This window comes from Somniosus microcephalus, chromosome 2 (genome assembly GCF_052327205.1).
Source record: "Somniosus microcephalus isolate GS21.2 chromosome 2, FLI_Smic_1.0, whole genome shotgun sequence".
In the NCBI taxonomy this organism is placed as follows: domain Eukaryota; kingdom Metazoa; phylum Chordata; class Chondrichthyes; order Squaliformes; family Somniosidae; genus Somniosus; species Somniosus microcephalus.
Window position 1 is genome coordinate 259,833,112 of NC_140988.1, and position 27,152 is coordinate 259,860,263.

The following is a 27,152-nucleotide window of genomic DNA, read 5'->3' on the forward strand; positions in this document are numbered from 1 at the left end:
AAGAAGGAGTTGGATATATTTCTTAAGGCTAAAGGGATCAAGGGGTATGGGGAGAAAGCAGGGACCGGGTACTGAATTTGGATGATCAGCCATGATCGCATTGAATGGCGGAGCAGGCTCGAGGGGCCGAATGGCCTACTCCTGCTCCTATCTTCTATGTTTCTATGTTATCTCTAATTAGTACAGCTACACTGCCACATCACCACCTTCCTTCCCTATCCTGCAATTTTAGTTGCCAGTCCTGTTCTTTATGTAGCCATGTTTCAGATATTCTTACTACATCTGGTTCCTCGCTAGAGCTTATTTCTCCAGCTCCCCAGTTTTATTTTGGATGCTGTATTCATAAAACACTCAATACTGAAATTCTTATTCACTACCATTTGTGCATTAGATACACAACACCTTGTGTGCACAAAATAATTTACACTGCACTGACACCAAACATGCAATACACTCCCCAAAGCCTTTCCACCAACTACAAGGCACAAGTCAGGAGTGTGATGGAATACTCTCCACTTGCCTGGATGAGTGCAGCTACAACAACACTCAAGAAGCTCAACACCATCCAGGACAAAACAGCCCACTTGATTGGCACCCCATCCACCACCTTAAACATTCACACCCTCCACCACCGGCGTACCGTGGCTGCAGTGTGTATCATCTACAAGACGCACTGCAGCAACTCGCCAAGGCTTCTTTAACAGCACCTCCCAAACCTGCGACCTCTTCTACTTAGAAGGACAAGGGCAGCAGGCGCATGGGAACATCGCCACCTCCAAGTTCCCCTCCAAGTCACACACCATCCTGACTTAGAAGTACATCACTGATCCTTCATCGTCGCTGGGTCAAAATCCTGGAACTCCCCCGCTAACAGCACTGTGGGAGTACCTTCACCACACGGACTGCAGCAGTTCAAGAAGGCGACTCACCACCACCTTCTCGAGGGCAATTAGGGATGGGCAATAAATGCTGGTCTTGCCAGCGATGCCCACATCCCATAAACTAATTAAAAAATATATATAATTTTGCCATTCACAGTGAGACGAACTGAAGGATGCGGTCCTCTGCCACTAGTGTTGCGCATCTGTTGCGGTAACAAAATTCTGCCATTCTGTACATCTTACAGTCATATAACTAGGCCATAGGACACTTTAAAATGGTTAATTTAGATTTATTTTTGCAATATTCCCACATGATAGGAAAAGTAGTAAGTGCTGCACGGTGCATTAGATATTACGATCTAATTGTTGAGAATTGGTTATGAGATAGGAGAGAGCAGCGATAATGGGTATGTACTCCAATTGCCAGGATGTGACTAGTGGTGTCATCCAGGGATCTGTACTGGGGCCTCAGCTTTACACTATGTTTATTAATGACTTAGATGAAGGAATAGAGAGCCGTATATCCAAGTTTGCGGACGACATTAAGTTAGTTGGCACAGTGAGTAGTGTAGATGGGAACAGAAAGTTGCAATAGAACATTGATAGATTAAGTGGACAAAACTGTGGCAGATGGGGTTCAATGTGTGGAAGTGTGAGGTCATCCACTTTGGACTAAAAGACCAGGAAGGCTATATTAGTCTTGGAAAGGGTGTAGCGCAGATTCTCCAGAATAGTACCAGGGCTGAAAGGGTTCAATTATGAGGACAGGTTGCATAGATTGGGCTTGTATTCCCTTGAGTATAGAAGATTAAGGGGTGATCTAATTGAGGTGTTTCAGATGATTAAAGGATTTGCTAGGGTAGACAGAGAGAAACTATTGCCTCTGTTGTGGCAATCTCGAACAAAGGAGCATAACCTTCAGGGATAATGTCAGGAAGCACTTCTTCACAAAAAGGACAGTGGAAATCTGGAACACTCCCTCAAAAAGCTGTTGAAAAATTAAAAACGGAGATAGATTGTTGTTAGGTAAGGGTATTAAGGGATATGGAGCAATGGCAGGTAAATGGAGTTGAGGAACAGATCAGCCATGATCTAATTGAACGCTGGAAAAGGCACGAGGGGTTGAATGGCCTATGCCTGTTCTTATGTTCCTAATTACCAGATGCTTCTTCTTACCAGCACTTCAGTTTCAATCAGGATTCTTTTTGAAGTGTCGGTATTGTGTCTTTCCCCAGCCCTCAGCTTGAAGGAAGTACTTGGTGATACAGTTGCCACATCAACATGCACTCCACGCTCATGTACCCCACTGCAGCCACAGTGTACAGATGGAAGAGTTAGATATTGCATCCAGTGGGAAAGGCACCGATCAAGCGAGCTGCTCCGTCTTGGAGAGTGTTGAGCTTCTTGAGAGTTGCTGCAGCTGCACTCTTCCAGGTGAGCGGTGAGTATTCTATCACACTCCTTGTAGATGAGCCTTGGAGGCAATGTTCCCTTTAGGCTGTACAGCGCTCTGGAGGTCCTGTGCAACCGGTTCACCAGCTTTTAAATGGAAAAACCAAGCATGCACGGAATTTTGAATGGGCCATGCGGCCCAAAAAAATGAAATTAGAGGGAACCGTGCTTGTCGTAGGTGTAGACTTTGAGGGGCCGGGAGGTGAGCCACTCGCATAGTGTACCCAGTCTCTGCCTTACTCTTGTTGCTACAATCTGGATTTGGCTGGTGACCCCTAAAATATTAACGGTGGGTGCTCAGTGATCATTGAAGGTCAATGGGAAATGACGGGGATTTAAGAACATACGAACATAAGAAATAAGAGCAGGAATATGCCATAGGCTTCTCGAGCCTGCTCCGCCATTCAATAAGATCATGGCTGATCATCGACCTCAACTCCACTTTCCCGCCCGATCTCCATATCCCTTGATTCCCCTAAAAGTCCAAAAATCTATCTATCTCAACCTTGAATATACTCAAAGACTCGGCATTCACAGCCCTCTGGGGCAGAGAATTCCAAAGATTCACAACCCTCAGAGAAAAAATTCTTCCTTATCTCTGTCTTAAATGGCCTGCCCCTTATCCTGAGACCAAGCCCCCTAGTTCTGGACAATCCAGCCAGGGGAAACAACCTCTCAGCATCCACCCTGTCAATCCCCTTCAGAATCTTGTATGTTTCAATGAGATCACCTCTCATTCTTCTAAACTCCAGAGAGTATAGGCCCATTCTACACAATCTCTCCTCATAGGACAGCCCTCTTATCCCAGAAATCAATCTAGTGAACCTTCGTTGCACTGCCTCCAAGGCAAGTATATCCTTCCTTAGATAAGGAGACCAAAGCTGTGTACATGACTCCAGGTGTGGTCTCACCAAGGCCCTGTACAATTGTAGCAAGACTTCCTTGCTCTTATACTCCAACCCCCTTGCAATATAAAGGCCAACATGCCATTTGCCTTCCTTATTGCTTGCTGTACCTGCATGCGAGCTTTCTGTGTTTCTTACACGAGGACACCCACATCTCTGAACACTAACATTTGAAAGTTTCTCACCATTTAAAAAATATTCTGTTTTTCTATTCTTCCTATCAAAGTGAATAACCTCACATTTCCCTACATTATACTCCATCTGCCACCTTACTGCCCACTCACTTAATCTATCTATATCTCTTTGCAGACTCTGTGTTCTCCTCACAGCTTACTGTCCCACCTAGCTTTGTATCATCAGCAAACTTGGATACATTACACTCGGTCCCTTCATCTAGGTCATTAATATAGATTGTAAATAGCTGACGCCCCAACACTGATCCTTGCGGCACCCCACTAGTTACAGCCTGCCAATCTGAAAAAGATCAGTTTATCCCTAATCTGTTTTCTGTCCGTTAACCAATCCTCTATCCATGCTACTATATTACCCTCAACCAAATGATCACTAATCTTGTGTAATAATCTTTTATATGGCACCTTATCGAATGCCTTTTGGAAATCCAAATATACTACATCCACTGGTTCCCCTTTATCTACCCTACTAGTTACATCGTCAAAAAACTCCAATACATTTGTCAAACATTTCTCTTCGAGATGGTCATTACCTGGCACTAATGTGATGCGAATGTTACCTGCCACTTCTCCAAGTCTTGCTATAGGCTGGCACAGGCGCCTTCATTATCGAAGGAGTTATGAATAGAGCTGAACAGTGCTGAATCACCAGTGAACAGCCCCACACTCCTGATCTTTATATGGACAACTCTTGAGGGACAACACCAGGTGGCTATTCAGTGTGGCGCACCACTGTAGTAGCTTCATTAGGTCTGCCCTGGTACATAGGAACAGGAGTAGGCCATTCAGTTATATTGTGACTGATCTGTACCTTAACTCCATTTACAAGCCTTCACTCCATATACCTTGATACCCTTACCTAACAAAAATGTATTGCTCTCAGTCTTGGAAATTTCTATTGACCCAATATCCAGAGCCTTTTGGGGAGAGAGTACACTAAATTGCAAGAAGTACAAGTAAATCGCTGCTTCACCTGGAAGGAGTGTTCACTGCTCATAATGCAGTCTCCTCTACAATAGGGAGACCAAACGCAGATTGGGTGCCCGCTTTGCAGAACACCTCCGTTCAGTCCGTAAGCGTGACCCTGAGCTTCCAGTCGTCTGTCACTTTAATTCTCTGCTCCACTCCCACTCTGACCTCAGCCTCTTACACTGTTCCAACGGTCGTCAACATAAGATCGAGGAACAGCACCTCATCTTTCGATTAGGCACTTTATAGCCTTCTGGACTCAACATCCAGTTAAAGAATTTCAGACCATCACCTCTGCCCCTATTTTTTCCACATAGCCCCTATTTTTTCCACATAGCAGCTATTCATGATTCTGCCATTCCCATTTACACCTCTTCTAGACCCATCTTTTGTTACTTTACTTGTCCTATTACCACCTCCTTTTGCCTTGCACCATCATTCCTTTTGTCATTTAATCACTCCTGCCTTCCACCCTATCACAGACCTTCCCTTTTGTTCTTTCCTCCCCTCCCCCGCACTTGCTTAAAATTTGTTACATCTCTAACTTTTTCCAGTTCTGACAAAAGGTCGACCTGAAACGTTAACTCTGCTTCTCTCTCCAAATATGCTGCCTGACCTGCTGAGTATTTTCAGCATTTTCTGTTTTTATTTAAGCTGCCCTAACACCCTGACTCACAATGCTTCCAGTACCAGCACACCACAAGAAGAAACCTGGATTTGTCAATGCATTCCTCCTGCAGCCACTGTGCAATTACAATGTACAATGGCTTCATAAAATATGTATGGGAATGTACATTTTCATAATATATGAGAATGAAAACTTAATGCACAATCACCTCATAATATACGTGAATGCATGCTTAATGTATGATGCCTTCATAAAATATATATGTCAATGTACTTTGTTGAAAACTCTGAAAAAAGGCATTTTTCTTTTCTGTTGTGCAATAGCTACAAAATACAATATTAAACAGATGATTTTGAAAATTAAATTATAAACTAAGGATACTGTAGTGTATGTACTTTGCAGAAGGAACTATATTCTGCAGCCCCTGTATACTGCAGTACCAGTAGTGACCACCCCTGTATATAAGCCTGTGTAGTAACTTTGCATAGTAGTTCCAGTTTTGTCTCCACTCAGTGAACACCTGTTGTAACCGACTCCTGCAGTCCATGTCTCAATTACACACGGACATAATACTGGCGACGAGCAGATCCGAACTTACCTACAGTTCTGCACCACCTCATGGGGATCCATCCCTGAAGCGAAGTTGTTAGAGGTCGAAGCCAGAAGGAAGAAAGAAAAAAGAAACGGGCGTCGACCGTGGGCAACCGCCTCTGATTCATCGGAGTTGAAGATTTGCAGGAGAGGCTGTCGAGAGCGGGGCTTGGTTATCCTGTCTATGGTGTTCCAGCTAATCGGGCTGGTGGCAGGTAGTACACTGATCTTTCCTGGGCTGCGGCGGGCTAGAGCTCGATCGGGTGGCTTTTCAACAGGGCCGAGCAGCGTTGTCGGGAAGAGGAGAGAGAGAGGGTGGTGCACACAGGGCGCGGCCGGTGCTACGAAGCCGGGCAGCGTACAGACCCGAGAAGAGGGAGGAAAGTGTCCCATAGGGTTTGCTCTGACGACGGGAAAATAAAAGAAATTAGAAGCGCAGGAAGCCGCGAGGAGCTGCAGTTTGTCACGGGGACCGCGGAGAGCAGCGTTAGCAGCAGCGCGGGGGGGAAGTGCGCGAAGACCATAGGGCGTCGCCATCAAGGCATAAAAACGCCAGCAACAGCGCTAGCAGCAGCGGAGAAGACAGAAAGCGCGGGAAGCGCCATCTTCATCCAGCGGGGAAGGCAAAGCGCGGGAGGCGCCATTTTGTTCAATCGGGGAAGAAGGCAAAGCGCGGGAGGCGCCATCTTAGATTTCCAAGATGCCGAAGACTGGCAATATCGCTGCCTTTGATAATGCAATAGAAGACTAGACCACGTATGTGCAAAGAGTCGAAGTGTATTACAAGGCAAACGAAGTAGCCGATCAGAAAAAGGCATCGGTACTACTAAACTTAATGGGCGCAAGAACGTACGGCCTATTGCGGAACCTGATCACTCCAGCCAAACCGATGGCGAAGAGTTTAAACGAAATTGTTGATATCCTACAAGAACACCTAAATCCTACACCGCTGCTGATAGCAGAAAGATTTAAATTCCACAAGAGAAATCAGCATAAAGATGAGAGCAATGCTGATTACCTTACGGAACTACGCAAGCTATCAAAGCACTGCCAGTTCGAAGCAGGACTGGCAGATACCCTACGGGACAAATTTGTCTGTGGACTCCTGAGTGAAGGAACCCAGAAGAGGTTACTCTCAGAGCAAGAGCTGACGTTAGATAAGGCTTTCAGCGTGGCAGTATCGTATGAAGCAGCAGCAAGGGGAGCTGCGGAAATACAGCAAAAGCCACAGGAATACGGCACCCATGAAATGACACGGGGATTTGAAAAATGTTATCGCTGCGGCAGAACAACCCATGACCAGAAGGACTGCTGGTCCAAGGACAAAATATGCAGGCAATGCGGAAAGATGGGACACATTGCACCAGTTTGCAGGTCTGGGAAGAAGACTAACGACAACAAAAAGGCTACTAAGGAACAGTACAGGAAAGTACAAAAGATGACGGACAGCAGTTCCGAAGACCAGAAGAGCGATAGTGAATCCGGGAACAAGAGACTAAGCTGTCTCAAGCTTCACAACGTAATCGCAAAAGAGGATCACCGAACCATTTGGGTCACCTTCACGATAGCAGGGTCCCAAGTCAAAATGGAATTGGATACAGGATCAGCCCTGACCGTCATGAATCGACGAGACTACAAGCGGCTATTCTCACACTTACCCTTGAAAGAGACATCCATTGTCTTGAAGACGTATACGGGGCAGAAAGTATACCCCAGAGGGAAAATAAGGGTGCCTGTCGAATACAACGGCAAGGAAATACAGAAATTGTATCTGTACATACTGCAAGATGGTGGACCACCGTTATTGGGACGTGAATGGATCAGAAAGATAAGTTTAGACTGGCACTCCAGTCAGGCACTGACTGCGGCTGGTAAAAAGGATGACGACGTCACACCTGGGCGATTGTCAAAAATCTTAGCTAAAGCTAAAGAGGTATTTCAACAAGAACTGGGAACTCTTAAAGGCGTAACCGCCTCGATAAAAATAGAAGAGAATGCAATTCCCAAATTTTTTAAAGCAAGACCGGTACCGTATGCAAGTCGCCCAGCCGTCGAGGCAGAGCTGGAGAATGCACGCGTGTTATCTAAGGTAGACTGGAGCGAGTGGGCGACACCCATCGTTCCGGTCATGAAGAAAACGTTAAACAATAAGTCTGAGGAGCCAAGGAAGGTTCGCATCTGTGGGGACTTCAAGGTGACGGTGAACCCAGTCCTTCACACAGTACAGTATCCCCTCCCGAGGATAGAAGATATTTTCGCCTCACTATCTGGAGGGAAGCGTTTTACAAAAATTGACCGAGCACAAGCATATTTGCAGATGGAGGTTGAAGAATCCTCTAGGAAGTATCTCACGATAAACACTCACAAAGGTCTTTACCAGTATCATCGACTGGTATTCGGAGTAGCAAGGGATTCCGGGGACTCAGTGTTACTTGGACGACATCCTAGTGACAGGTGAAGATGACAGTGAACACCTTGCCAACCTAGAGCAGGTGCTCACTAGACTACGTGAACATGGGCTACGAGCCAATCGCCCCAAGTGCGAGTTTTTTAAGAAACAGATATCGTATTGTGGCCACGTGATTGATGAAGAGGGGTTACATAAGTCCCCTGACAAAATTGAAGCGGTAGTTAAGGCTCCAGCGCGTGAAAATGTGTCGCAACTGAGGTCATTCCTCGGATTGGTGAATTACTACCATAAGTTTTTGCCGAATTTGTCCACAATTCTGCACCCACTGAACGCCCTACTACAAACTGGAGTAGCATGGAAATGGAGCGATGAATGTAAGCGGGCCTTTCTGAAGAGTAAAGACCGAATCACTTCAAGAGAAGTATTGGCTCACTACAACCCATCACTACCGATAAGACTGGCGTGTGATGCGTCTCCCTACGGCATTGGAGCGGTACTGTCACATAAATTCCGTGATGGTTCAGAAAGGCCGATAGCTTTTGCGTCACGCTCGTTAACTTCAGCCGAGCGTAACTACGCCCAGATTGACAGAGAGGCCCTCAGCCTGGTGTGGGGGGTGAAGAAGTTCAATCACTACCTGCACGGTCAGAAATTTACTCTACTAACTGATCATCAACCTCTTGTCTCCATTTTCAACCCTCAGAAGGGTGTCCCGATAATGACAGCACAACGGCTACAGAGGTGGTCCCTTTTCCTAGGGGCACACCAATATGACATCGCGTATAAAGGAACTAAACAGCATGGGAATGCTGATGGATTGTCGCGCCTACCGTTGCCGACGGTGGAAGAAGCATCGGCAGTGGATCCTGTGGAGATATTCCACTCGACCATAGTCGAATGTCTACCTGTGACGAATGCAAACATTGAAAAGGAAACACGAAATGACCCGACATTCTCCAGGGTCTATGATTTAACGGTGAAGGGATGGCCAGCACATGGTGAACCACTGTTGCCAGCATTCTCGCCAAGAAGAGAACAGCTGTCAGTGTGCAGAGGAACCTTGATGTGTGGATCCAGAGTAGTAATTCCACCCAAATTGAAGGATAAGAGTGCTCAATGAGCTTCATGAGGGTCATCTGGGAGGGGTAAAAATGAAGAACTTAGCCAGAGCGTTTGTGTGGTGGCCGGGAATCGATAGAGAAATCGAAGAGATGACCAAGAGCTGTACAGGATGCCAGAAGGTCCAAAACGCCCCACCACAAGCCCCTCTACATCCATGGGAGTGGCCCTCATCTCCATGGCAAAGGGTGCACATTAATTTTGCTGGTCCATTTATGGACTCGATGTTTTTAATTGCGGTGGATGCACATTCAAAGTGGCCAGAGGTAATAAAAATGTCCTCAACCACCACAGAAAAAACTATATCACAGTCTTACGAACCATATTCGCCAGAAATGGGCTGCCTGAACAGATTTGCTCCAACAATGGACCACAGTTTGTGTCTGAAGAGTTCCGGAGGTTCTTAAAGAACAATGGTGTTAAGCATTACACATCTGCCCCATATCATCCAGCCACCAATGGATTGGCTGAGAGGTTCGTTCAAACATTCAAGAAGGCTATCAAGGCAATGTGTAATGAAGACATACCCCTACAACACAAGGTGGATAACTTCTTGTTTGCCTACCGGAATGCGACACATGCGGTTACCAACCAAACTCCAGCCATGATGTTCTTCAATCGAAGACTACGATGCCGCTTGGATTTGGTTAAGCCAAACATCAGAAGAGATGTGGAGAACAGGCAGTTTCAGAATATGAATGAAAGGCCGACCAGGAGTTTTAAGATAGGTCAACCAGTTTTGGCCCGGGATTACCGCACAGAGAAATGGCAGCCAGGAACGATCTGCACACGGCAAGGACCTCTAATGTATACCGTGGACGTTGGAGAGAGCATTGTAAGACGCCATGCTGACCAGATTCTAGAGTCACTGGAAAACGTCAAATCCACACCACGATCCGATACACCTGGTGATGAAACCGAAGTACCAATTGCATCTACCTCAGAATCGGTGATATTGGAAGCAGACGAACCAAACAACGACGTTGATCCCGAATCAACTTTGCCAGAAGAACCTGATACCCCAAAGAGGCGTTATCCAGACAGAATCAGGAAGCCTCCTCAAAGACTGAACTTATAATTACTTAACTTCAGCTAATGTATATAGCAACTGTAATTGTAAATATGTTATTTGATTATTAATCGAATGTTATGTACTGTTTAGCTAAAAGGGGAGGAATTGTAGTGTATGTACTTTGCAGAAGGAACTATATTCTGCAGCCCCTGTATACTGCAGTACCAGTAGTGACCACCCCTGTATGTAAGCCTGTGCAGTAACATTGCATAGTAGTTCCAGTTTTGTCTCCACTCAGTAAACTCCTGTTGTAACCGACTCCTGCAGTCCGTGTCTCAATTACACACGGACATAACAGACACAAGTGGTGCATTCATTTCTTAGCCAATGACAAAACTGTTTGCTTAGATTATTGAACATTTATAAAATATTTAAGTCACACTTTCCTCCTTGCTTTGATTGTATTCCTTCTTCTATTTCTCAGGCAACTATCTAATCTATTGTGCATCTGGCCAATGGAAAGCAAACAAGGGAAACCTAGTATTAAATTCTGAGTATCAGTATGTTATGTTTGGAGAATTCTTGTCTGAGGAACTAGATGAAGATTGGCAAAATGGATTTAATTTAGAAGCAGAGACAGGAGATTCGTCACATTTGGCTCTTGACGGCTGCAAGTTAAAAACATTTGCCCATTCTCAAATCCAGTTCCTAGGAGGCACAAGTTCACAGAGTTGTCCATAATTTAACACACATAACTTAAAGAGTCATAAGGATGACTTGTGTGACATTTCCACTGCAGCACTGGTGCAAAGAATTTTACCCAGCACACAACATAGGATTGTATTTGGTGTTGCGAGAGTTTTATAAAGTGAAGACGTATTTAATTCCCTCGCACAGAGATTCCCAAAATTGGGTAGGGGGTGGGGAGGTATGTCAAGGATATTGGGGGTGGGGCATGAGAACAGGTTGAACGAGGAGAGATGACCAATGCGCCCTCACCTAGCCAAAGGAGGTGCATCAAGTCTGAATTTCTTTAAATTTTCAAGAAATTAAGCAAATATAAGTTTAAATTCAAAGAAAAAGTACACACCGATACAACCTCACATAGAATCATATAAATTTATGGCACAGAAGGGATCCATTTGACCCATCATGTCTGTGTCAGCCGAAAAAGAGCTAATCTCACTTTCCAGCTCTTGGTCCGTAGCCTTGTAGGTTACAGCACTTCAAGTGCATATCCAAGTACTTTTTAAATGTGATGAGCGTTTCTGCCTCTACCGCCCTTTCAGGCAGTGAGTTCTAGACCCCCCACCACCCTCTGGGTGAAAAAAGTTCTCAACTCCCCTATAATCCTTCTACCGATTACTTTAAATCTATTCCCCCTGGTTATTGACACCTCTGCAAAGGGAAATAGGTCCTTCCTATCCACTTTATCTAGGCCCCTCATAATTTTATACACCCCAATTAAGTCTCCCCTCAGCCTCCTCTGTTCCAAAGAAATCAACCCCAGCCTATCCAATCATTCCTCACAGCTAAAATTCTGCAGTCCTGGCATCATCCTCGTAATTCTCCTCTGTACCCTCTCTAGTGCAATCACATCCTTCCTGTAATGTGGTGACCAGACCTATACACAGTACTCTTAGCTGTAGCCTAACTAGTGTTTTATACACTTCAAGAATAACCTTCCTGTTCTTATATTCTATGCCTCAGCTAATAAAGGAAAGTATCCTGTATGCCTTCTTATCCACATTATCTATCTGTCCTGCTACCTTCAGAGATCTGTAGACATGCACTTCAAGGTCCCTCTGTTGCTCTACACTTCTCAGTATCCTACCATTTATTGTGCACTCCCTTGCCTTGTTAGCCCTCCCCAAATGCATTACCTCACACTTCTCCAGATTGAATTCCATTTACCACTTTTCTGCCCATCTGACCAGTCTGCAGCTTTCTTCCTCACTATCAACCACACGGACAATTTTTGTATCATCTGCAAACTTCTTAATCAGGCCCCCTACATTGAAGTCCAAATCATTGTTAGATACCACAAAAAGCAAGGGAACTAGTACTGGGCCCTGCGGAACCCACTGAAAACAGCTTTCCAAGTCATAAAAATATCAGTCGACCATTACCCTTTGCTTCCTGCCACTGAGTCAATTTTAGATCCAATTTGCCACTTTCTCTTGGATCCCATGGGCTTTTACTTTTCTGACCAGTTTGCCATGTGGAACCTTGTCAAAAGCCTTGCTAAAAATCCATGTAAACTACATCAAACACACTAGCCTTAACAACCCTCCTTGTTAACGCCTCAAAAATATCCAATCAAGTTAGTCAGATTTGACCTTCCCTTAACAAATCCATGCTGACTGCCCTTGATTAATCCATGACTATTAATTTTTTCCAACAATTTGCCCACCACCAAGGTTAGGCTGACTGGCCTATAATTACTCAGTCTATCCCTTTCTCCCTGTTTAAACATCGGTACAATGTTAGCAGTCCTCCAGTACCACACCTGTAGCCAGAGAGCATTGAGAAATGGTCAGAGCCACCACTATTTCCTCCCTTGCTTCTCTTAACAGCCTGGGATACATTTCATCCAGGCCTGGCGATTTATCTACTTTCAAAGGTGCTAAACTCCTTAATACTTCCTCTCTCACTATGTTTATCTCATTTAATATTTCACACACCTCCTCCTTAACTGCATCGTCCCTCTCTTTTATGAAGATGCAAGGTATTCATTAAGAACCATAACCACATCTTCCGCCTCCACACACAAGCTGCCTTTTTGGTCAACAATAGGCCCTGCTCTTTCTTTAGTTATCCTCTTGCTCTTTATGTATTTATAAAACATCTTTGGGTTTTCCTTGATTTTACTTGCCAATATTTTCTCACGCCCTCTCTTTGTTTTCTTCATTTCCTTTTTAATTTCAGCCCTGCACTTTCTATACTCCTAGGCTTTCTGCAGTATTTAGCTCTCGGTATCTGACATAAGTTTCCCTTTTTTGCCTTATCCTACCCTGTATGACCCTTGACATTACAGGGGCTCTAGATTTGGGAGACCCACCCTTTTTCTTTGAGGGATCATATTTGCTCCGAACCCTCACTATCTCCTCCTTGAACGCCTCCCACTGCTCTGATACTGATTTACCTTCAAATAGCTGTTTCCAGTCCATTTTTGCTAAATCACATCTCAGCTTAGTAAAATTGGCCTTTCCCAATCGAGAACTTTTACTCTTGATCTATCTTTGTCCTTTTCTATAACTATCCTAAATCTAACTGAATTATGATCACTACCACCAAAATGCTCTCCCACTGATACCTCTGCCACCTGCCCAGCTTCACGTCCCAAACTAAATCCAGAACTGCCCCCTCTCTTGTTGGGCTTCCTGCATAGTGGCTAAAAATTTTCCTGAATGTATTTTAAGAATTCTGCGCCCTCTATACCTTTTACACTGATCCTATCCCAGTTAATGTTAGGGTAGTTGAAATCCCCTACTATTACTGCCCTATTGTTTTTTTAAAAATTAGTTTTGTGTGGGATGTGGGCGTCGCTGGCAAGGCCGCATTTATTGCCCATCCCTAGCTGCCCCTTGAGACGGTGGTGGTGAGACGCCTTTTTGAACCACTGCAGTCCGTGTGAAGGTACTCCCACAGTGCTGTTAAGGAGGGAGTTCCAGGATTTTGACCCATCGAAGATGAAGGATTGGCGATATACTTCTAAGTTAGGATGGTGTGTGCCTTGGAGGGGAACTTGGGAGGTGGTAGTGTTCCCATGCGTCTGCTGCCCTTGTCCTTCTAGGTGGACGAGGTCCCAGGTTTGGGAGGTGCTGCCGAAGAAGCCTTGGCGAGTTGCTGAAGTGCATCTTGTAGATGGCACACACTGCAGCCACGGTCCGCCGGTGGTGGAGGGAGTGAATGTTTAATGTGGTAGAGGGGGTGCCAATCAAACGGGCTGCTTTGTCCTGGATGGTGTCGAGCTTCGAGTGTTGTTGGAGCTGCACTCATCCTATTTTTTTTGCACTTCACAGAAATTTGCTGACATATTTGCTCTTCTATCTTCCTCTGACTGTTTGGGGGGTCTATAGTACAACCCCCAGCAATGTAACTGTCCCTTTTTGATTCTTCAGTTCAACCCATATGGCCTCATTTGATGATCCTTCTAACATATCATCCCTCCTCACAGCTGTAATTGTTTCTTTCACCAATATTGCAACCGCCCCTCCTTTTTTATCCCCCTCTCTATTTCATCTGAAAACACATAGGGTGATCACAGGATGTTTGAATCCCTGCTGATTTCTAGCAGAAGTTTGACCATTAATTGGTTACTATGCACCAGAAGCATCTCCGATTGGGGCATTTTCCACTTTTAGAAATCAGCAGGGATTCAAACACCCCCACGCTGTGCTGAGATCACCCCATGCGAGGCTGCATCGGTATGTATTTTCTCTTTGAATTTAAACTTAAATTTGGTCAGTTTCTTTAAAATTTAAAGAAATTTGCACTTTTGATTGCCAATCTACCATAGTGCAGCAGGAACGTGGGATGAGGCTGCATCGGTGGCAGTTGCAGACATCCACCAGATAAGCAGTACCTTCTCACAATATTATCAGTTTCAGCCCGCACCAGATGATCCACGCCTGAATTTACTGGTTCTGATGAAAATCGTCAAACGCAACGTGTTGTTTGTGCTGAATTTCTTGCTCACGGTACTGTAGCATGAAATCAAGAAACCCAAGGTCACTTTCAGACCAAACATCCTACCTTCAAAAATAAGCCACAAGATTTTTTCCAAACAAAAGCTCTTTCAAATGAAAGGACCGATAAAGAGAATCAAAGAAGTTTGATGGCTGTCTCGTGGTAAAGTTTTGGCAAGGATGTGCTGCATGTTTTTGATTTACTCTGAATCACCACTTCACCATTTCCTCAACCAGTAGTTCCAGGCTTTATTGGGCTATTTGGCAGGCTCAATAAATTTCACCTTACTTTGCAAGGTAAAACTGTAACATATCCATCTAGCACAAAAATGTACAGAGCTTTACCAAAAAAAGCTTTTTGCTACCAATTAGTAGCTACGTGCGGCAAAACAATGTAACATTGTCCTTTGTATTATGGTTGTGAACTGTCAGTCCTAGAAGTTAAAGATGTAATTCTGGAGAAAATATCAGCTTTGCACAAAATTCAGCAAATATTTTCCTGAAAGAAAGGCAAATTAATTGGAGGATTGGTCCTTGGTTCGAAATGCATTTCAGAGCAAAAGCCAAGATTGCCTGGAGTTTAAAAGAGAATTTGATTGACAGTGCTGGTGACTGTTTTGAAAGACAATTTTAAAGCTGAGCCTCTTGATCAGTTCTGGATCTCAATTCAAAAAGAGTTCCCTGAATTGCCCGAAAGAGGGGTTGAAATACTTGTCAACTTTATATCAACGTATCTGTGTGAAGTGGGGATTTTCTTCATTTACTTGCATCATAATTAAGTATAGAAGCCACTTAAATGCAGAGACTGGTTTGCTGTTGAAATGCTTCAAAATCAAAACAAGATTCCACAAATTGTGCACTAGCAAACATGCTTAGCCTACTCAGAGATAAATGTGACTCATCAAGTGTTCTTTTATGTTCAAGTTTATTCAGTTTTATAGTACTGAATACTGTGCTACTTATATTGCTTTCTGTCTCAAGCAATATGTTACATTTGCCGAGAATACAAAATCCTCTGCAAAAATCCAGGGGAGGGGGTTGAAATTGGTCTTCGCCAGTAGCACTAAATGGACTCAGTGACTTGGTAGCACATTTTACACCGTGGCTGATTGTTGACTTCTATGGAAGAGAAAATTGAGCACGGTGTATGCCGGGTCTGCTGATTCACGATCACCCATTTTGCAATGCTAGCGAAGACTAATTTCACCCCCAATGTTTCTTAAAAAGGGGGCACACTTAGGGCGTGAATCTCCGAAAGGGAGTGCAGCAAAAAAGTTAGAAACCTCTGCCTAGCTTATAATTCCAGTTGGAACAAGCAGCCCACACATCATAATATTCTTCAACTTGGTGACCACCAAAAATAAATGCAAGTACGTTAAAAAGAAAAATATATTCGGAACTTATCTTAATAGCCTCTGTTATTATGTTAATAAGAAATTAAGTACATCTGAAAATATAAATTATATTTGAAAACATACCACACGGTCTTGGTCCTGCATGAGATTAAGGATAGCCTCATATAACATTGGTCTTAATTCGGATTTAAATTTTACAGAGATCCATTGACCAATCAACCAAATCACCCTCCGCCGAATAAGCTTGTATCTGAACATCAAAAAAATACAGATGATTACACGTTAGTAACCTATTAAAAAAAGATTTGCAATAAAACTTAACAAAATTAGCTTTAATGAACAATACATGAATAACAAATACTAATAAATCCTGCCAGATTCAAATAGTTACTGCTACAGTGCTTTTTAAGACCTGTTGCTAGAACAATGGAATGCATTCCTATTCATAGAAACATAGAAGATAGGAGGAGTAGGCCATTCGGCCCCTCGAGCCTGCTCCGCCATTCAATGTGATCATGGCTGATCATCCAAATTCAGTACCCGGTCCCTGCTTTCTCCCCATACCCCTTGATCCCTTTAGCCTTAAGAAATATATCCAACTCCTTCTTGAATATATTTAATGAATTGGCCTCTACTGCCTTCTGTGGTAGAGAATTCCACAGGTTCACCACTCTCTGGGTGAAGAAATTCCTCATTTCTGTCCTTATGCTTAGACTGTGACCCCTGGTTCTGGACTCCCCGACCATTGGGAACATCCTTCCTGCATCTAGTCTGTCCAGTCCTGTCAGAATTTTATAAGTTTCAATGAGATCCCCTCTCATTCTTCTAAACTCCAGCGAGTACAAGCCCAATCGACCCAATCTCTCCTCATACGTCATTCCTGCCATCCCAGGTATCAGCCTGGTGAATCTTCGCTGAACTCCTTCCATGGCAAGAACATCCTTCCTCAGATAAGGTGACCAAAACTGCACACAATACTCCAGATGTGGTCTCACCAAGGCCCTGTATAACTGCAGCAAGACATCCTTGTTCCTGTACTCAAACCCTCTCGCTCTGAAGGCCAACATGCCATTTGCCTTCTTAACCACCTGCTGCACCTGCATGCTTACCTTCAGCGACTGGTGCACAAGGACACCCAGGTCTCGTTGCACTTCCCCTTCTCCCAATCTATTGCCATTCAGATAATAATCTGCCTTCCTGTTTTTGACACCAAAGTGGATAACCTCACATTTATCCACGTTATATTGCATCTGCTATGCTTTTGCCCAATCACCCAACCAGTCCAAATCATCCTGGAGTTTCTCGGCATCCTCCTCACAGCACACACACCCACCCAGCTTTGTGTCGTCTGCAAATTTGGAGATATTACATCTAGTTCCCTTGTCTAGATCATTAATATATATTGTGAATAGCTGGGGTCCAAGGACCGATCCCTGCGGCACCCCACAAGTCACTGCCTGCCACTCGGAAAAAGACCCGTTTATTCCAACTCTTTGCTTTCTGTCTGCCAACCAGTTCTCTATCCAAGTCAATACCTTGCCCCCAATCCCATGTGCCTTAACTTTACATGCTAATCTCCTATGCGGGACCTTATCGAAAGCCTTCTGAAAGTCCAAATACACCACATCCACTGGTTCTCCCTTATCTATTTTACCAGTTACATCCTCAAAAAATTCCAGTAGATTAGTCAAGCACGATTTACCTTTTGTAAATCCATGTTGACTTTGTCCGATCCCGTCACTGTTTTCCAAGTGCTCTGCTATTAAATCTTTTATAATGGACTCTAGCATTTTCCCCACTACCGATGTCAGGCTTACCGGTCTGTAATTCCCCGTTTTCTCTCTACCACCTTTTTTGAATAGTGGGGTAACATTAGCTACCCTCCAATCCATGGTTACTGTTCCAGATTCCATCGAATGCTGTAAGATGATCAGCAAAGCATCAACTATTTCTAGGGCCACTTCCTTAAGTACCCTAGGATGTAGATTATCAGGCCCTGGGGATTTATCGGCCTTCAATCCCATCAATTTCCCTAACACCATTTCCCTACAAATACTGATTTCTTTCAGTTCCTCCCTTTCATCAGACCCTATGTTCCCCGACATCTCTGGGAGGTTATTTGTGTCCTCCTTTGCGAAGACAGAACCAAAATATGTATTTAATTGGTCTGCCATTTCTTTGTTCCCCATTATAAATTCCCCTGATTCTGACTGCAAGGGACCTACGCTTGACTTCACCAATCTTTTTCTCTTCACATATCTATAAAAGCTTTTACAGTCAGTTTTAATGTTCCCTGCAAGCTTACTCTCATATTCTATTTTCCCCCTCTTAATGAATCCCTTTGTCCTCCTTTGTTGAATCCTAAACTGCTCCCAATCCTCAGGTTTTCAGTTGGTGAAAATTAACAATTCAACCCAGGTCTGATTTCTCTGTATAACTGAAATAGAGATGAACAATGAATAGCCACTACCTTTTCAATTACAACCTATCTTTACACATACTTCAGACTGATAAATCCTGGAAACCTCAGCGAACAGTAAAAATGCACGTGCCTCCCAACACAGTGGCCCGTATTTTCCGATCGGAGGCTTCCTGCGTGCGGAGGCCTCCGATCTGGAAAAAATCTACGCCCTTGCCCAAGGGCTCCAGAGGTCCGGCCATTTCCGCTCCTGGGCCTCTCCACGACGAAATGTGCAGGGCCCAGGTATCCCAGGGGCGCTTGCGGTTCGCAAGCGTCCCTGGGATCACGTGGGCCATGGGGAACCAACGGAGAAGGGAATCTCCGTTGTCAAAAGTATTAATTGAGATCACTCCAAAAACACATCAAAACATCAAATACATTTTTTAAAAAGAATCACATTTTTAAAATTAACTAATATTACATTAAATTAAATATTTTAAACAAAAATTTAATTTTTTGAAAAGAAAAATCAAGTTTTTTTAGAGGGCTAAAAATAAGCTTACCTTTTTAAAAAGTATTTTAAAATTATAAATGAGTGAAGTTTAAAAATTTTTTTTTTTTAGCTTTTATGCTGGTAAAAGCAGGACTTGCGCCTTTTACCAGGCGTAAGATTTTTCAAGGATTTCAGCGGGCGGAGGTTCTGCAGAAAGCGGAACTCTTCACCCGTAGAGGCCCTTCTCCAGGGCAGGCATGCGATCTGTCAAGAGGATTATTGACAGATTGGAAATGCCGGTTTTCAGCGCATGCCTGAAACCGACACTTGCGAGGTCCCTACGGGTGTGCCTTATATACACCCGTAGGCATCGGAAAATACGGGCCAGTAACTTTTGTATACACGTGTAAATATAAACATATGAGAAGAAGGGAAATATCACTGGGCTCATACACGCCCACACCATCCACTACATCAGGAGTTCTCAAAGTTTTTCCTTCTGAGGCACCCCCCTCCAATGCTATAAAAATTCCACCCCCACCCACCATAACACACAACAACTTGTATTTATATAGCGCCTTTAACGTTGTAAAACGTCCGAAGGCGCCTCACAGGAGCATTATCAAACAAAATTTGACACCAAGCCACGTAAGGATATATTAGCGCAGGTGAAAGAGGTAGGTTTTAAGGAGCATCTTGAAGGAGGAAAGAGAGGTAGAGCGGTTTAGGAAGGGAATTCCAGAGCATAGGGCCTTGGCAGCTGAAGGCACTGCCGCCAATGGTGGAGCAATTGAAATCGGAGTTGCTCAAGAGGACATAATTGGAGGAGGGCAGATATCTCAGAGGGTTATAGGACTGGAGGAGATTACAGAGCTAGGGAGGGGCGAGGCTATGGAGGGATTTGAAAAAATATACAATTAAATATTTAAACTTTAGGACTATGGCTAGGCTGTTAGTTAGGTATTGGGGTTAGGAATTACGTTAGTGTTTTGGGTCAGGATTTTACGGCTACGGGTCAGGGTTCGGGATTGGGGTTAGTTAGGATGTTAGGTTTAGGGTTGGGGATACCAAGACTAGGAGAAGCAATCTGAAATGTATGGGGAGCTGGCCTGACCAGTTCCCATTTTCCTTCATTTACAGCCGCTCCCTGATCAGTCACTGTTTCTCCTTCATTTACAGACACTACTCCCTGACCCGTCACCATTTCTCCATTTACCAATGCTCCCTGAGAGTTCCCAGAGCTGTTGCTCCCAGAGTTTGGCGCTTACACTGCGCTTTCTGGCTAGGGCGAACCTGGGAACTGGTCCCCCGGGGTTTATTAATCCGCTCCCTCAAGACCTTCTACCTGCTGCCAATATTGTCTTTAAGCTGCGCAGTAAAGCTTGACTGTGCGGTGCAGTAAAAGAAACAGTCCGTTCACTCTGCTCAGGTTTGCAACAGCTGGGGGGCCTTAAATACAGTGGAAAGTCTCAGCAGCCAAGTATTCGACCAGGGAGAGGGGTGGGACCGCTCCACCAATTACCGCCCAACCTTCTGTGACTGGTATCAACTCTCTCAAATAGCTGGGTGGGGGGGCTGGGGGGGAGGGAGGAAGGTCCCGAGGGTTCGGCGGATGAGCCAATAGTAGGTGAAAGGGGGTGGGTGCTGGATGGCTTCCCAGCGGATAGCCAGCCAGGGAAAGGGAATCAGGAACTCAGTGAGCAGACCCTTTACTGGATTCAATAGTCCCTTTACCTGAAAATGAGCTGTGACCTGCTCAGTGAGACACTGAAAGTAATCGCTGGTTCACCTCTTAGCCTCCGGTGTATGCTGTGCACCCGGGATTGTTTTTTTGGAAAAAAACATTGGCGCATGCACGAAAATATGTGATTTGCGCATGAGGGCAAATACGCCGATTTGGAACACATTTTGAATCTTCAAGAGGAACTCTCTCATGTCCAGCCATCTTGATTCCTCTTACTCACAATTAAAAATTAAGAATTTGCTTAGCCTGCTGAATGGCAACTTGCTCTCCTGCTGGTGGCCCTGTCGAAGAACTGCACACTCTTTCGCTGAGCGTGTCCCGGCTGAGGTGACCAATTCTTGTTGGTAATAATGAGCGAGGGAAAAGCGGTGCGAGAAAATTGCTTGTTGCAGAAAATTGGAACAGAGACCTGGGAAAGGTATTGTTCTCAGAGCTTCATATATACAGCGATCATATTCCCGGGCTCGAGCCCAGGGCACACAGCTTCTGCACGTAAAGCTTAATGTTTAAATTTTTAAAAAGAATATTGCGTGGGGTACCTCAAAGATTGGTCTTGGGGTCTATAATATATACAGGAAACTTTTTTTTATCCGGCACGGACGGGACCGACGTGGTGCCAGTTCATCAAAAATTCCGGATAACCGAAAGCTATAGTAAAAGATACGGAGCTGAGAGCTCCGTATAAAGCAACAAACCCTGTTGCTTGGTTCAGAACAATGGCCACAAGTTGCAAGTGTCTCTGTAGCTTAGCAACAGCTGCAGCCACACCCTTGCACAGCAACAGATGGAGGAAGACAAGAAATAAAAGTTACCTGAACCTACTCCTGAATTTTGCCGGTTAACCGAGATTTCCGGTTATTTAGGTGCCGGTAAATCGAAAGTTTCCTGTATAATGAGGTTGCAGAAAGAAGGAGCTCCAAGTTTGCAGTCGATTGTGGCAGATCGGATGAGAAATGCAACCAAATTCAGAAGTGTCATTTAGGAAATTGGGTCAGTCATTCCCAAATACAGATCAATGTAGAAAAATATAGAATTTGCAGGGGAACAAAGAATCATAAAAGAATGCTATATTTATGTTGCAAATTGAGCAATAAAAGACATATTATGTAATGTGGAAGAATTGTTATAGCCACTGGCCCAGTGCATGGTTGCATTAAAAAAGAATCAAAGTATTGAGCTGCATTAGAAGAGATACAATACAGATCACCAAATATAATGGGCTGTATTTTGCGACCCCTATGGGTACGTACAAAGTGCGCACGCGCCCGTAACGGCTGCGCAAGTTCCGGGTTTGGGCATGCGAAGCACATGCACTAAAACCCAGAACTTGTGATCTGTCAAGAATCTTGACAGATGATCCGTATCCCCAAGAAAAGGGCCTCCGCGGGCAGGGAGTTGTGCAACTTCCGCTCGCTAAATGCCCGTGAAATTCTTGCGCCTGGTAAAAGGCCTGCTTTTACCAGCATAAAAGTTTTTTAAAAATAGAAAAATAAAATGTTATCACTCATTTATACATTAAAAACCATGTCCAATAAGGTAAGTTTATTTTTAGCCCCGTTAAAACAATTTTTTTTTCAAAATTAGTTTAAAATATTTAATTAAATTGGATTTTAATGAATTTCAAATATGTAATTATTTTTTAATTTATTTCATGTGTTCGTGTATTTTTTAAGTGATCCCCATTCATACTTATGGGGATTCCGTACGTACGAAATTCCCATAAGTATGAATGGGGATTCCCTTCTTTTATTGGTTGGGCCGGCCCACGTGATCCATGGGGCACTTGCGAACTGCATGTGTCCCGGGATACGTGGGCCTCTGCTCGGGCATTCCCGGAGAGGCCCAAGAGTGCAAGTGTCCGTACCTCCCGAGCCACCAGGTAAATTTGTAGATTTTTTACAGATCGGAGGCAGCCTCTGACCATAAATTTTGCGCCAATGTTGTGTTGCATGGGAAGTGGATGACCTCATCTGAAATGCTCTGCGCACTACTGAACACTACACCGTCTTCTGGGGGAGAAATTCATGTGTTTAGCTCTACTGCCAGCTGATAGCAGTTCCAGTGGCACACACCATATCCGTGTTGCCAGTAATGCTACTGCTAAACTCGATCATTGGGGACATCGCACTCACAGAGATCATGACATCAGTGAGCGTGCAATGCTCACTTCATGCCCGATCTCCCAACTTCGTTTCGGCCATTGAAGATACCGGCTAGAGAAAGCAATGACAGGTTGAGGTGGTGCACAGCAACAGGAAGCTGGCTCCAGCGATGCTATTTAAAGGGATCCTCACCAATCACTCGCATCTGACAGGGTTTTGAAGTCTGAGTGGCTGTGTGCTATTTCCTGCAACTGCAAGAATTTTCTTTAGTTATTTCAAGGTTATTTGGTATCAGTGTTGTGGCACGTAAAAAACACTCATTATTTTTGAGACACTTCAAACTACAACACTTGCTACAAGTAATGGGGGCTGTACTGGCAATCAACCTCACCCTCCAGGATGTGACGCGGAGGGCGAGGGCGGCGAAGGCGAGGGGGGTGGGGGTGAGGAGGGCGAGGCGGGGGGTCGGGGACGAGGAGGGCGGGGACCAGGAGGACAAGGACGAGGAGGACAAGGACGAGGAGGACAAGGACGAGGAGGAAAAGGACGAGGAGGAAAAGGACGAGGAGGAGGGAGGGGGGAGGCAGTGAGACAATTGGCTTTCCGGACGGGGGCTGTCCGCGACCAGCTCATTAGACTCCGATTTGCATGAATGACACGCCAGATCCCTGTAACTCACCACATCCCCATCATACCATCCCTGTGCGCACCATATCATAGCGCCTCCTGGGCACAAAGCTGAAATGAGGGACCCCACAAAAGATTCCAGACACAATTAATAAATTTATCTATGAACATATCACACATATTACATTGGTACTATTAACTAATCACCGTGGTGCAATCCCTTAGTGCCTTTTCAATCTCTAGTGCTCCAACACAGTTCGCCCCCAGTGGCTGCAGCACGGCTGATGGAAGGCTGCTGAGTTTCCATGCGAGAGACTGCAGATGGCCTTGCCGGACGACCTTGACCAGCTGTGGAACTCAAAGGCCCGGCTGTAGACTGCACCACCTCGGCATGTGTGGCAGCAGTATGCGCTGGCTGGCTGACAGGCAGCTGCAAGGGCAATGGTGGAGTGGCAGTGGTGGGAATAGGAATGCTGTCATCCTGAGAGAGCTCCACAGACATACTGCCACTCACCCGGGGCGGTGCCTCAGCATTCCGAGCAATCTGTTGGAGCACAGATTGCTGGCTTGCTGTGACACCGTGAAAGCCCCAGTTGATGGTGGTAGACCCAGCCACGATGGCAGCAGTCCGAGCTTGGGTGGCATCATGCTGAGACAGCATGGGAGCAGTCTGCGCTTCCGCTGCAGCACTAAGACATTGGGTCACTTCTGCTTGTGCAGCAATGGAAGCTGCAACATCGCTCATCACGTGCGCCATCACGTCCGGGTCGCCAGAGTCTCTCTGGAAATTCTGGGCTCCACACTATGCGCAGAGCCCCATACAATGTTGTAAGCAGAATCCTCCACGCTCCTTGCCATTGCGGAGAGGCTCTCTGGCATCCTTGCCATTGCGCCTATCATTCCATGTGCGTACCCATCACCCTTCTTCTGAAGGCCGCCCTATCGAGATCCTCATCTGAGTCCTGTGCAGCAAAACCCGTGCAGGAACTCGCCCGACAGGGGAGCTGGCCCCAGAGCTACCCTTTCCCTCTGGCCTTGCTGCAGCCCACTCGTGCCCGGTGCCTCACTCTGTGCAGATCCTGCTACTACACTAGCCTTTAAAGAACGCGTAGTGCCAGTATCTGAGCTGGTGTCTGCGAGTGACAGATGCAGTGAAACGGTGTTTCCTTCTCTCCCCCACCCGCTCTTAGTCCCACTACAGAAATTAATGGGACTAAAAGCCGACAAATCCCCTGGACCTGACGGCCTACATCCTAGGGTTCTAAAAGGGGTGGCTGAAGAGATAGTGGATGCATTGGTTTTGATCTTCCAAAATTCCCTAGATTCTAGAATGGTCCCAGCGAATTGGAAGGTCGCAATTATAACACCGCTATTCAAGAAAGGAGGGAGAGAAAAACAGGGAACTACAGGCCAGTTAGCCTGACATCAGTCGTCGGGAAAATGCTGGAATCCATTGTTAAGGAAGTGGTATCAAGTCACTTAGAAAATCATAACATGATTAGGCAGATTCAACATGGTTTTATGAAAGGGAAATCGTGTTTGACAAATTTATTAAGAGTTATTTGAGGATGTAACTAGCAGGGTAGATAAAGGGGAACCAGTGGATGTAGTATATTTGGATTTCCAAAAGGCATTTGATAAGGTGCCACATAAAAGATTATTACACAAGATTAGGGCTCATGGGGTTAGGGGTAATATAGTAGCATGGATAGAGGATTGGTTAATGGACAGAAAACAGAGAGTAGGGATAAACGGATCTTTTTCAGATTGGCAGGCTATAACTAGTGGGGTGCCGCAAGGATCAGTGTTGGGGTCTCAGCTATTTACAATCTATATTAATGACCTAGATGAAGGGACCGAGTGTAACGTATCCCAGTTTGCTGATGATACAAAGCTAGGTGGGACAGTAAGCTGTGAGTAGAATACAGAGTCTGCAAAGGGATATAGATAGACTAAGTGAGTGGGCAGTAAGGTGGCAGATGGAGTATAATGTAGGGAAATGTGAGGTTATTCACTTTGATAGGAAGAATAGAAAACCAGAATATTTTTTTAAATGGTGAGAAACTTTCAAATGTTGGTGTTCAGAGAGATGTGGGTGTCCTCGTGCAAGAAACACAGAAAGCTAACATGCAGGTACAGCAAGCAATAAGGAAGGCAAATGGCATGTTGGCCTTTATTGCAAGGGGGTTGGAGTATAAGGGTAAGGAAGTCTTGCTGCAATTGTACAGGGCCTTGGTGAGACCACACTTGGAGTACTGTGCACAGTTTTGGTCTCCTTATCTGAGGAAGGATATACTTGCCTTGGAGGCGGTGCAATGAAGGTTCACTAGATTGATTCCTGGGATGAGAGGGCTGTCCAATGATGAAAGATTGTGTAGAATGGGCCTGTACTCTCTGGAGTTTAGGAGAATGAGAGGTGATCTCATTGAAACATACAAGATTCTGAAGGGGATTGACAGGGTAGATGCTGAGAGGTTCCCCCTAACTTCCTGTGTGAGGTCGTTAAACTTCTTCCTGCACAGGGTGTGGGTCCTGGGGATCACAGTGCTGCCCGTGGCGTGATGCGCTTCCACCCTCCACACAGTGCGGCAGACTTGTGGCAAAGGCCTCTTGCCAGGACCGCCTGCCTTCTCTCCACTGCTTCTCTCGAGAGCTTCATTGCAGAACCTCCAGGCTCTCTCCCTGGGGCGACGATCTGCTGTCAGGATTTGGAAAGAACTCTTCCTTCTCCTTGACCACCTTACGGTTGTTGGGGCAGCTGCACACCCAACAATTCTGACAATGAGGTGCTGCAGCATCAATGAAACTTCCTTTAAGTAGTGAGGAAAGCCTGTGGCAATCATTACTTGCAATCAGACTGCCTCCGATGTTGGTCCAGCTTTTCAGTGCAACACCTCTGAGCTTGAGTTTTTAGACTAGAATTATGACTACAATCATTTTAATGAGGAGTGAGCATGATTTGCAGGTGGTGCAGCTTAACCTTTTTACAGGAAACTTTGTGCTATCCGGCACCGATGGGACCGAGCTGTTGCCGTCCCATCAAAACTGCCGGACAAACCAGCGCTAATGTTGAAACATACGGAGATTTTGAGCTCTGTATCTGGCAACAAACCCTGTTGCTTAGCAACAGCTTCTAAACAGTCGGCCGTACCTTGCAAGCGTCTCTGTAGCTTAGCAACAGCTTCAGCGAGACCTTGCAGAGCCTGACTGGTGAAAAAAAAGCAACGAAAAGAAAAAAAACCTAACGAAACGGCTCCTGATTTTTGCCAGTGGCTCGAGCATTCCGGACAGTTAACCTCCGGATAAACCAGTTTCCTGTAAATCTAAACACTGCCCATTTCTAGCCCTCTATCCCTGAAGAGAGTGCAATGAGGGCAACTAAAGTGACACTAGAACTCAGGAATTTAAGCTACAAAAAAAAGAGGAAATTGGTCTTGTTCTTAATGGAGCGGCGATGAACTAATAGTTTTCAAAAATTAGGAAATGGATTGATGGAAGTCTCTCAGTTTGTTGGAGGTATCATCTGAATTAAGTGTGGGTAACGTCAAATGAATGTCAATGGATAGGAATTCGGCTCTCAT

At 45.0% G+C, this 27,152-nt stretch overlaps 1 protein-coding gene across 1 annotated transcript in view; it reads right to left on the reverse strand.

The window, feature by feature from the left end:
• Positions 1–27,152, reverse strand: part of ipo11 (importin 11) — an 880,228-nt gene that overhangs the window by 536,327 nt on the left and 316,749 nt on the right. The window contains exon 15 of the mRNA XM_085965921.1: positions 16,328–16,454. Coding sequence (XP_085822047.1) covers positions 16,328–16,454 — 127 coding nt within the window. The remainder of the gene's footprint in view (positions 1–16,327; positions 16,455–27,152) is intronic.